At 42.3% G+C, this 12,731-nt stretch overlaps 2 protein-coding genes across 6 annotated transcripts in view; one reads left to right on the top strand and one right to left on the bottom strand.

The window, feature by feature from the left end:
* The window catches only part of UGP2 (UDP-glucose pyrophosphorylase 2), a 53,356-nt gene extending 50,554 nt beyond the window's left edge, over positions 1 to 2,802 (top strand). For both annotated transcript variants that reach the window (XM_084799552.1, XM_084799553.1), the window contains exons 9-10: positions 899 to 1,003; positions 2,372 to 2,802. In XM_084799552.1, coding sequence (XP_084655678.1) covers positions 899 to 1,003; positions 2,372 to 2,479 — 213 coding nt within the window. In that variant the 3' untranslated portion in view covers positions 2,480 to 2,802. The remainder of the gene's footprint in view (positions 1 to 898; positions 1,004 to 2,371) is intronic.
* Positions 2,803 to 3,033: 231 nt separating this feature from the next.
* VPS54 (VPS54 subunit of GARP complex) overlaps positions 3,034 to 12,731 on the bottom strand; it is an 81,471-nt gene continuing 71,773 nt past the window's right edge. For all 4 annotated transcript variants that reach the window (XM_084799546.1, XM_084799545.1, XM_084799548.1 and 1 more), the window contains exons 21-23: positions 9,398 to 9,505; positions 7,602 to 7,696; positions 3,034 to 4,402 (exon numbers count right to left, since the gene is read on the bottom strand). In XM_084799546.1, coding sequence (XP_084655672.1) covers positions 4,297 to 4,402; positions 7,602 to 7,696; positions 9,398 to 9,505 — 309 coding nt within the window. In that variant the 3' untranslated portion in view covers positions 3,034 to 4,296. The remainder of the gene's footprint in view (positions 4,403 to 7,601; positions 7,697 to 9,397; positions 9,506 to 12,731) is intronic.

Below are 12,731 nucleotides of genomic sequence, written 5' to 3'. Positions count from 1 at the left end.
CCATCTCTCCAGCCCAGCTGTAGTTTTTCAATTGGAAGTACTTGCAATGTTCACGTGGGACTTGTTTGTGGTAATGCCAACTATGTAGTTGAGAAAATAATTCTTCAGTCTAAGAGTGCCTGCTGTAAACGCTATAATATTCCCCAAGTATTGACTAGACGAGCCACAGCTGTTTGTTAGCACCACTATGCAGTTGTCACACTAGCCAAGGAAATTTGCAGAAGAATGAGTTTATTCTATCATGGCCAGAAGCATGGCAGCAGAACCAGGAAGCTGAGAGCTCACATTCTCACTCACAAGAAGAGAAAGCAAACTTGAAATAAGTAGGGCAAGGCCTTAGGCCCCAGAACCTTATCTATGACATCTTTCATCAAGACTGTTCCTCCTAAGCCTCCCCAGTGACACCAGCCCAGGGAGGTATTTGAATAGTGGAGCATATAGGGGACAATTCTCATTTAAATCACCACAATCACTCAGAAAGGAAAAAAGAAAATGAGTTGGGCAAAACAGGAAGGAAAGCGGAGCTACTGTTGGGGTCCACAGATTTTAGAGAGTCTTAATCAGAAGTACAAAGAGGTGGACGGCAAGGATAGGAGGAAGAAGAAAGGATAAGGGGGTGTGAGCGGAGAGCAGTCACATAAAGAAGGCCTTAGGGTAACCTGGATAGAGAAGTGGAAGCCAGTGCTCAACTGTGACGCAGTAATGTATGAGCAGAAGCAAACCAGTCATGACGTATGCATGTAAGAAAGGAGGTAACTGGGGATACAAGAGAAAACCCTTAGGAATTGTTGGCACGACTGTCCTCATTTGAAAGGTGAAGTCCTCAGAACTGGATCCCTCTGTTTCTAGTGGTTTCATCTGCTAGCATCTGAAACACTGTTTACGCTTCTACTTGAAGGTTCAAGATTACCTAAGAAGGTTTGAAAGTATACCTGACATGCTGGAATTGGACCACCTCACTGTTTCAGGAGATGTGACATTTGGAAAGAATGTTTCATTAAAGGTATGATAAAAGTCATGTTAATTATGGCTTTATAAAAGTAGGCTTCACAAGCCAGGCAGTGGTGGCACACACCTTTAATCCCAACACATGGGAGGCAGGGGCAGGCCGACCTTTGTGAGTTCAAGGCCAGCCTCATCAACAGCGTGGGACAGCCAGGGCTCTGTTACACAGAGAAACTGACTTGAAAATCCAACAAAAATAGGCTTCACTTTCTAGTCCTAAATTTTTTTTCACTAAGGAGTAATTCTTAGTGTGAACAGATGATCAGATCATCATTGTAATCAGGACTACTGTATCCGACACATGACCCAGTTAAAATATAAGTATAATCAATACCAGAATTTTATGGAAAATATCCCTCAAATGAGAAAGGAAACACTAGGTGGTAGTGAAATGGGAGTCTTCAGAATAGTCTCTATTAGCATTGTGATCATTAGCTCAATAAAGAAGACCGAGAATAGAAAAACAGCTTTGTTTATAGCAAATGATCTATTCCTCTTGAGAAATATGGAGGGTAGCTAGTATTAAAGCTCACAACTGAAGATACACTTGCCTTCTCCTAATTACATAATCTTATTTTTAAAAAACCGTATATTGATATTTCAAGTGTCCTTTTACATTAAGGCTATTTGCTTAAATGAAATGTTACCAGTAAGTGTTCTTTAAAAACAAAAATGGAAGAGGCAGGGGTTGAGGACATACACACAAGAGCCCACATAAGAAAACATGGCGAAGCCAGGCATGGTGGTGCACGCTTTTAATTCCAGCACTCTGGAGGCAGAGGCAGGCTGTGAGTTACAGGCCAGCCTGGTCTATAAAAGTGAGTCTAGGACAGCCAAGACTACACAGAGAAATTCTGTCTCATCAAAAAACAAAAACACACACACAAAAAAAAGAAAACAAAACGTGGTGGTGTTTGTCACACCTGCACTGCAGAAGCAGAGGGGCAAATCCCTGGAGCTTGCTAGCCAGCCTAACCTGCTACCTCACCATGTCACTCACTACCCACTGAGCTCCCGCAAAGTGGAAAAGAGAACTCTCTCAGAGAGAATTGTATGGCACATGAAGAACACTTGACGTTGACCTCTGATCACCATAGACATGTGCAGGTGCACTAACACACATACAAGAAAACCAACCCTGTATGTAATGAATGCCAGGCACCTTGACTTCGTAAGACTGAAGATGGGCAATCTGTGTTGTAGCCTGCATCTGCTTCCCACTTCTGCTGTCACGTCTAAGGCCACTGGAGTCCAGAAACACCAAGACTGTGATGGAGGACATGTCATTTTCCTTGAAGTTTTTGACCTTCCAAAAAGAGTTAAGCATGAGCTTGATTTTAAGATTTTTTTTTTTTTCTTCTCTTAGGGAACAGTTATCATTATTGCAAATCACGGTGACAGAATTGACATCCCCCCTGGAGCAGTGTTAGAGAACAAGATCGTATCTGGAAATCTTCGAATCCTGGACCACTGAAATAAGCGCTGCCAGATACACTTTATACTAATTATGGGCTAAAGAGTTTCTTACAATAAAATGTACTTATCTAAGATTATAAAGTAAACAGGTACTTTATTTACTCTGCAGTGTTGATTTTTGAAGTAGTTTTCTGCAATGAGCTTTTAGTCTTAAGGAAAGCATAGGTGAAGCGATACTTTCCTTGTTTGATGACAAGCCTAGACATTAGTTCCTCTTCAAGTGCAATATTATTTAATCTTAGAACTGGACCAGCTCTGCAGATCAGTGATGGTCACTTTGAATTGCCTTTGATTTAAAAAATAAAAAAACCCATGCCTTTACTTGTGCTGTCTAGTGCTTGCTCTGTGAAGACTGGAAGGTTTGTTCTCACTGTTTTATTAATTACTAGCCATAAGATTAAACCCACTTACCGACACAGGAACTGAACTTGCAGGTATTTAATGTTCTTCGTCTGATTCTAAAACTGGGATGCCCACCATGCTTTCCACATTTCATGAAACAGAAGTATACTGTACTCTGCACCATGGAAAAAAGTTGCCCTTCAAGCCTGATGATTTTTTACATCTTTATTTTTGACAGTTTAAGAACCAATGACATAGCTCTGTAATGATTTTTTTTTAATTCTCTTGAGAAAACAAAACAAAAGCCCCCACGAAATAAGATTATTTCATTATACATTATCATCACAAGATTAGGCACTCTAACAGAGTTAGGCAAGATTCTTGGTGTAAGACACAGGCACTTTCATTTGTAGAGTGCTGCCGATTCTGATTCTGAAGGGTGGGCATTAAAGTCTTGAGATTGCTTACTCATTGACCTCGTATTGCTGGCCCCAACACAGCAGCCTGTATTTTAAAAGTTCTGTTTATCCCTGGTCTTTGCTTATATACGTATCAGAAGTACTTTAAAAGCAAGAATCCAAGAGGGCCATATTTCATGTTACCTAAATGTTAAATGAGAATTGATAAATAGGCATATAATATGAATATGTATTCCTGCCTCTGCTAGAAATAAAAAAGCAAAGAAAAAACAGAATGCAACCCCAAGCCCTTCATAGATACTTTTATAAATACCGCTATTAAACCATACCTTTGTGTATGTTCTGGAAAGTATTTAAATTAGTAGTTGCATAAGTAACTGCAAATATTCTTTATTCCTTATCAGTCTTCCATGTATTTAGCATTTTGAGGCTTTACCCAGTGACTTAACAGTGGTAGTGAAAAAATTAAATATGCAACATAGAAAACCTGAAACTTGACATTGGTCACTAAAACAAAAACTGAATTCCTAAATCCAAGCAATCAAAAGATGTTTATTTTTTATAAAGATCTGTAAAAAAATAATTTTCAAACAGCTTTACTTTCATAGAGAAAACTTTCTACAGAGTTTGACTAAGATTTTAATATTTTCAATTGTACCATCATTAAATAAGGTGGGACACCATATGAATTTCATTGCACTGGAAGAAATGCAGAGCATTTTTAATATAAAGTATACAGAGCATTCTAGGCAACTACAGCTGTGTTACAGCTATGTGTTCTTTTGGATTTGGTCCAAAGAAACCTGAGTCTGTTTCCAGAGAGAATGAAAAATGTTATAGACACCTGATCAGTTACTCCTTACTGAAGGATGCACAAAAATGGCATTCTTTGTAGATCCTACTGAATCCAGTTCCCAACACTGATGCTTCTTTCCCTTCCCCTGCCTCAGTTCACTGTGGGTCCCAGGTTCAGTTCCTCAAACACCAGGTATCCAGATTTTCTTCACAAAGACATCCCGTAGTCAGATGAACTGCCCGGGCTTCCAGTCTGCCATCACCTCTTCTGTTCCCAGATCTCGGCCATATTTAGATCCAGATCTTTAAGGCCTTTTAAGGCTTGAAGATTTCCAGTGTAAAAAGCTACATCTGCCGTTACCAACCTAAACAGTAGGGAGAAAGGTACTTTTAAATTTAACGCTTTCTATTCAGACAATTAAAGAAGCAACATTCAGATGCTTAGCCTAGCTACTAGAATATTTTTAAATAAAGAATTCCTAGGGATGAAGATGTTGATGCTTAGGAGATCCCTAATATCAAAGGGCCATTTAATACCGATTTGGTAATGTTTGGAAAGGACTAAATCAGTGCCTTTTATAGTCAGTTTCATGATAAATTCTCCCTGATCAGATTTTTTTAAAGCATGAACTAAAAGAAATTAACAAGTTAAACTGAAATAACTTCAACTGTTTGTCACTAAAACATGCACATGCGGCTACACAATAGGGAGACTCAAAGCTTGGGTTTCCTGGCAGTACCTAGAAATTAAATGAAAGCTGGGGCTCGTAGGCAAGCTCTACTGAATAGCAAACTTGATACTGAGGGCTCAGTGTTGAGCGTAGCATGAGTAAGGCTGTGGATTCCATCTCCAGCAACACACACCCTCATCTAACTAAGACTTTCACTTTTGTGTGCCAACTTGTCAGATTTATACCTCCACCTGGAAACGCTCCTCCTTTAGACACTGAGCTGAACAAGCAAGAACTCCTTAGCCTATGGGTCTATCACACTACAGTCTAACTTTCACTCTGTTTTAAGTGCTGATTCGCTGATACTATTTTATTCACATTCTTCCTCCATCACCAATTCAGGCATGCTTTAGGACTCAGGAAACTTTGGAAAACAAATCGTTAGAGCATTAAGCGCGTGCGCACACACGCACACACACACACCACTATGCAGTACACTGGGGGAGGTGGGATAGGGACTGATCGTTAGGCCTTGTGAATACTAGGCAATCGCTATCTCCTTAGCCCAAATGAAAGATAATGAAATTGTAAAAAAGAACCAACTTAACATGTTATGTGAGCAGAGCAAAAATTTTTCTCCACACACAAAATGACTCAGAGGACTACCAAAGAACTTTTATGCAAGTTATTATAGTATGGTATAGGTGATATGGACAGTTTAATTCATTTGTTAAAAACAACACAAAACATCGTACTTTCTAAATGGGCAAATAAAATACAATTCTGTCTGTGAAGTTTTTAGTAGCTTACCAACACAGAATGGGAGTAAAGTAGTAGTAGCATGTATGAAATAATTAGCTGTCAACACAGTAACTCATTAACAGCCACTACAGTCGCTTACACCATCTAGGCCTTATGTTGTAACAAAGCAAATGCTGGGAGAATACGTGAAAACTCCTACCCTAAGAAAAGCAGTTCTTCCTTCCCAGTGGCCAACAAGGAAAGTAACACTTTACAGATCATTCTGGGCTAGGAATATTTAAATTCAGAATCTTATCTAGGGGGCTGGAGAGTTGGCTCAGAGGTTAAGAGCACTACCTGCTCTTCCAAAGTAAGAGTTCAATTCCCAGCAATCATATGATAACCATCAATAATGAGATCGTGTGCCCTTTCCTAGCCTGTACATGCAGGCAAAGCACTTGTATATATAATATATAAACAAATCTTAAAAAAAAAAGAAAAACCCAGAAGCACATTTAAAAAAGATCTTATCTATTCCAGCCTTTACTTTTGAGCAGCAATTTAGATGAACTAAGTAAGCAATGTTTCTAAACCCATTCACAATCCAAATTTGGAAGAAAACTTATGACCCTAAAAGGTCCTATTTCCTGATCTATATGATGCTTAACCAGCCACCTTGCTAATAGCTTCACAGCAAAAGAATGGATCATGAACAATATTTAGCTAGCAACTGGGTGTGATTCTACATGATTTCATTTAGAATATGCAATTTTCCAGTCACTCTTGGAGTGACATTACTTTATACAAGGGAAGTCAAGGCCCAGTGTGATGAATAAGCAGAGGTCTAAGTGCTCAGCTGTTGGCTTTACTTGGATGGATGAATTCAATTACAAGGAACAGCACAAAGCCCAACTTTGTTCCCCTACAGAAACCACAACAGACCTGACGCTGATCATTTCATTACTGCTTCTAATTGGCTCTCTGAATCAAGACATTGTTATTAGGTACCTCTGGTTTCTAAAAGGGAAATAAGAAATTTCTCTGCCTATAATCAGTATTTTATGTCACTCACATAGTAGTAGAGAGATGGTTCAGCCATTGTGAGCATTTGTTCTTGCAGAGGACCTAGCACCCACATGGCAGCTCACAACTCTTAACTCCAGTTCCAGGGGACCCAATTCATCCTCTTTCTCATATTCCCTCCCTCCCTCCCTCCCCCCCCTCTCTCCCCTCCCCCTCCCCCCCCAAGGGTAAGTCCATGGTGCATAAAGTCACTCGGGCAAAACATCCATACACTTAATTTTTTTAAAAAAAGATGAGTATGTGGCACACCAAGGGAAGTTTAACAAATGATTGGTGTTTTTTGTTTTTTAGCTGCTCTCCACGACCTCCCCCCCCCACCCCCCCGCAGCCCATGTTTACTGGGGACTGAAGCCAGGGCCTCACAGATGCAAGGCAAGTGTTGTATCACTCAATAGCATAAACAGCCTCGGAATTTCATCTTCCAAGTCTCTTCACAAAAGGAAGAAAAGTGGTTTGTTGTTGCTTTGAAGTCATCATCCTTACCACACACCTTTGCACCTAGCACTTGCAGGCAGAGGCAGGTAGATCTTGAGTTTGAAGCTAGCCTGGTGTGCATAACAAGAGTAGTCCCCGTGTAAATCTCAAACAAAAAAACCTAAAACAAAGGAAATCTTAGAAAACTCAGGCCTAGATAAGTGACTGTTCAAAATTATGTAAAAGCTAGTAAGTGGCAGAGCTAGAGCTTAACCCAAAGTTTATAAAACAGGAATCCTATGTTTTTAAATACACACTATTTCAACAACAATGATTGATTTTCAGAACTACAAAATGAGGCCATTCCTCTAATCCAGGGGCCCTGGAGTAGAGCGCCAAGCCCTGCGGGGACAAAGCGCCGCTGGGCATCTGGAGAGGACCCGTGGCCCACACTGCCTCACTTAGTCTGTAAGGTCCAGCGAGGAGCTGAGCACTGACAAACCTAACACACACCTACGGTGGGGAGATTACAAAGGCGGCCACAGGGGAACCTCACGGTTATCTTCCTAAGTGTGGGAGCAGCAGCAGAAGACACCACTAAGAATAACAAAGAAGCAATTCAGGGTGGGAGCGCATGGGGACATGAGACCCATACCCGTTCTGAGGTCCTCCATCATTTATTACATTTAAGTGTGACAACTGCTTCTTCAAGTGGAGTTTGTAACTTGCATTAATCCTTAAAAATAACATCTGGAAAAGAAATAAAAGTAAGATGCTTAAAGTTCTCCTGAAATAGAAGTTGTAAGTACCTGCTGTTAATATGCAGAGAAACATTTTTTAAATCTTTGTTTTGACATTAACTTTTCGGATGCTCCTGTGAACTGCTGAGCTGCTGGTGCACTACAGTTTTCCCTGCAGTTGGACAGAAGCTCTCGTCCCTGCTCAGCAGTAACACTGCCTTTGTGTATATTAGCAGTTTCTGAGGGATATGTAGAGTCAAAACAAGCTAAAAATAAGACAAAGTAGTGGCAATTTTTACTAGGAACTTAGTGGGGTGACAAGATATGACAGGTAAAGCCACTTTCATCCTTTTAATGACAACCTAAAAACTCTATGATTCATCTATGGAAATAATTTGTCATAATCTATTCTTCACAGGAATGTGTATCCATAAATCACCTGTGGATGTTTGGGCAGCTGCTGGTATTCACAGGCTCAGATGAAGGAATCTGAGTTGCCAGCCGAGAAGGCATGTAGCTATCGCCTCAGAACTGAACCTTGTCTCCTAGAGGGAGGAGAGAGGCTTGCCCAGCTCCCAGCCTCAGAGTTACAAGGTTCACAAGACCCGCCCCCCAACACACACACCAGTACAGAGGCAGCAACAAGTGCTCAGACTCCTGGAACCCCTGCAGGCTTCGACGGTTGTTGAGGGTGCTCCAGGAGTGCAGCGTCCATGAGCTGCTGGGTGGTTTCCAGTGAGGCAGCTGCTTCTGAATCACCCATACTCCCAAAAGTAACCCTAATAAATGCATCAGGTCACCAGGCAGACCTGGACTGCTCCCCTGGTGGCGGCTGCTGTCCTCCCAAGGGATGTCATCCCAAGGGATGATGCTCACCTATGAGGCTAATGTGATTACAGAAACCTAGGCAAGTGTGAGGAACAGGAACCGCTGGTATAGAATGAAGTACAAGAGCACAAGAAAGGCCATGAGGAGACGCAAGAACATGGACCACTAAGAATGCCGCCTCCTCCAACACCATCTCCATGCATGCATAAACCGCAGAAAGAAAGGTCTGGATAACAAAAATCCCAACGAAGTTAAGCCCCCCGTTACACACTAGGTTTATATCCTAGCACTCGGCTGAAAGACAGCACCCAGCTGAAGTGAAGTAAGTTAGATGAATACCATGAGGAAGGGGTGAAATGCTGGGACTTCTGAGGTTTCACAGCAGAAAAAACAAGGGCCCAGGGGCACAGAGGCCCCAGCAGGGGAGGCAGACACCTCTTATCCCATCCCTTGTCGCAGGTGCGACACTGCGACTTACTTGGATCGCTCATGTTCATCTAGTAAGCACTAGTGACTCCCTCACGCACACGCTAGCCTTAGGCACTCTATCACTAACCCCTGCTACGTCTGATCTGCACCCAAATCTCAATTTATAGCATTATAGAATCCATTGATAAATGCCAACTCTTGATTTTTACACAAACATCAAGCGCAATATCAGTAGAAGTAGGGACCCCTAACAGTGGGTGAACAGCAGATCTATGTTTCAGATTACTGACATTAAGCTTAGTTCTCCCCTGCCAGAACAAGGCAACATTTTATCCGTGCTTTCCGAGGCAACCGTGTCAGAACATGCGCTTAGCCCATCAGAAGCATGTACAAAACTCCTGGTACTGATGTAAAATGCAAGACCACAAAGGTGGCTTGCAGAGTGACCACTCACCTGTGTTTGTTCTTCAGGAAGAAGATCAAATATAGCTTCATGCATTTTTGTCATTTGTTTACAAATATTCCTGAAACATGGGGAGGGAACCGGAGCTTTCACCTCATACTGGGAAGGGGAAAAAAGAAGAGAGAGAAAGCACTGTGTTTAGTCTTCTGGACTACAGTGCATCCAACACTCAGGTCTTCAGCTGAGGTCTGTGCTACCTATACAGATCTTGAGGAACTTTTGTTCACATCTTCATCTACTTTATGGGAAACACAACAGCTTAGGAGTTAAGACCATAGGCTGCCTCCAACCTTAAAACTGAGTTTAAGTTGAAGCTCCTTCAATTCCTATCTTTTTCATATAAACTCAGTCAGAAAACGTGTGACTTTTGTGGCTGGTTTCTTTCACCTAGTGCTTTCCTGGCTCGTCTTGTTGTGACATGCAACTGTACTGCATCCCTTTTACCACTGAGTGTGCTACACTATGAACAGCACACCCTCCCCCACTGTCAGCTGCTGGAGTCTGTGCTGTTGTGCACTCTGCCATCAGGAGCAGCTGGGTGAAGCTTCTGGTGTGGATATGACTTTCACTCTCTTGGGTGTATCTAGCAAAGTCAGTGGGGCAGGTGGACTCCATGTTAACTGATCAGGGACACCAAACTACACTCCAAAGCAGCTGCACCATTTCACAACACCACCAGCAAGAGGTGATGACTAAGTTCTCGGCCTCTCATAGAAACTTACTACTGCTTCTGAACTTTTGGTGTTGTTTCAAATTATCCTACCAGGAGAAGAAATTTGGACACAAGAGACAGAGGGAACACAGCCACGTAAAGACAAGTAGACACTGGGATACTCGATTACAAGGCAAGGAGTGGCACAGACTCAGCAAGCATCACACACAGGAAAAAGGGGCCTTTATGGAAAGCCAGACCTCACTGGCACCTGAACTGAGGATTCCTTTAAGTCACCCACTTACAGCCATTTGTTTTGGCAGCCCTACGAATACCTACCCCATCGCCCCGCCACATCCATCATCCATTCCCTTCCCTATCACATCCTCCAGTCCCCTAAACTTGATACAGTATTAATCCACAACCCTTAAATTTTGCTATCAAACGAGAGAGCTTCCCTTACTCTTAACAGTGTTCTAAAACTTCTCTTTGGGGGAAAAACCTCACTAAAAGCATGGGACCTTCCAAACAGCACCTCACCCCACCCTGCAAACGTTCTGCAGCACTGTGCCTCCCTAGGTTTCTCCTCTTGGCCATCTCTTCTTCAGTCAGCAAGTGCAGCTTCTTCATCATAGATCCCACAATGCCCCTTTCCTAAAGGTTATTTTTACTCGCATGTAAGAATTAGCTTATGTCCACCAATTCCAAAAGCACTATGCTGAGCAAAAGGAGTCTGGCACGAGGCTCTGACCCCATATGAAGGGCCTCCTGGGAAAGGCAAAACTAAACTCAAAGTGCCTAAGGGAAGGACTGTCAGTAAGTTTTTATATCTTGAGTATGGGCATTTCATTCCTTGTAAGTTTTAAGTCACCAAATTGTTTATTTTAAAAGGGTGAATTTTAAAAAGTTAAACCCTTTTTTTGATTTTAGCTTATTCACTTCACATCCCAACCACAGCCTGCCCCTCGTGCCCTCCCAGACCTTCCCTCACTCTCTCTTCTCGCCTACTCACCCCCCCCAGGCCTCAGAAAGGGGAGCCCTCCTCCCCTACCAGCTGACCCCAGCCCAGCAAGTCCCATCAGGACTGCCTGCATCCTCTTCCTTTGTGGCCTGGCAAGGCTAAATGGGTGAGATGTCAACTTGATTTAAACTGATTTCTAGCAATAGAGATTATTCCTGTGTGTCACCCATTCCTCTGTGTGGAGCCCAGTGCATTAGCAAACTGAAGCTGTCACCTTTGTTACTATTAACAACAGTAGAATATTAGCAGCCAGCATTTATTAAAACTTGCCACAGTCAAATACATGCCAAAAGACAAAAGGTGTGCCAAATGCATATATATTATACATGCACATGTATGTGTAAAATTGTCATGAAGTCTCACTCCGCCCTTTGAGATTATTTCTATTGTTCCTGTCTAGAGTTTAAAGTCCCTGGCTAGTTAGTCTGCAGCAAACATAAGACTTAACTTGGGACTAACTCTGACACAGAATTGGTTTCCTATGATTCCCAACATGTTTTCTTATGTCATTTCAGAGACTTTCCATATCAATTTCATTGCCCTGTTCTCACCTATAAAGCAAATTTTATATGCCTGCAACAGCTGGAATACTTTCCCTGTCTTCTCCCCAGCCTGGAGCCATGCCTTCCACAGCCATGAAAGCCCCAGTACACTGAATCACCTCCTCCTAATGCATCACACATGTTCCTTGTTGCTGAAGTACCGTAAGTTTTTCCTACCAGATATTTGCTATTTGAAGACCAGATGGGAGACTGATCCACTGTGTGTAGCCCTGCTACCTAGCACGTAATTACTGCATAAGTGAGTAAGAGATTAACTAATCTAGCTGCCAGTGTAATCAGAGACAGACTCAGGCAAGACAAGAAAAAGCACCCTTATTAGCTTCTTAAGACACCCTAGATTATATTATTGTGGCATGTATTCTCAAAATTAAAATTTCAGGCAAGAAAATGATAAGCTAACAACTAAAAGACAAACCCTAACAAAGCCTGTCTCCCAATTAAAAACAAGACCAAACTTCTGGGTAACACAGGAAAGCAAGTCGGGCAGGGAGCAGCCAAGACAGACAGACAGACTTGTTACTACAAGGGACGCAGCATGCCAGGCAGGCACATGAGAGAGACACGGCTGCCTAAGACCTAGCCACGTTCTCCACGTCAGAAATACTAAAGCACAAAACAAGCACGTGGAGGGGAATGTTCAAGTTTACTAACACAAAAAACTCTGAGAGACACCATCAGCAAATGTAACAAGTGAATCCCACAGAGAAGTCTGTTCAAATGAATTACAGTGAAGCCGTGCGCAGTCAGCTGCCTTGGTCCCACACATGAGAACTGTCGGGGACATCACCAGGAGTGCTACCCGCGAGTACCCATGCAGGAATGTGGTCTGTGAAGACTTTATGTGTGACATGGTAGGAATACAGGGGTGTATGAACTGCACTGGAGGGCAGGGCCGCCCTGTGTGACATCCCTCAAGCGTCGTCACCTTATATATGAGACAGCATTTCTCACTGGCCTGAGAGAGAGAGAGAGAGGGAGAGGGAGAGAGAGAGAGAGTGTGTGTGTGTGTGTGTGTGTGTCTGAGGATGAAATGCGAGCCTACTTCAAATTTATTATAAAATATTTAAATATAGGTGAAGATAGGAATGT

Source organism: Acomys minous (genome assembly GCF_964271855.1).
Source record: "Acomys minous genome assembly, chromosome: 10".
Classification (NCBI taxonomy): Eukaryota; Metazoa; Chordata; class Mammalia; order Rodentia; family Muridae; genus Acomys; species Acomys minous.
The sequence above is the reverse complement of the archived record's forward strand: the minus strand, read 5'-3'. Positions and strand labels throughout refer to the sequence as shown.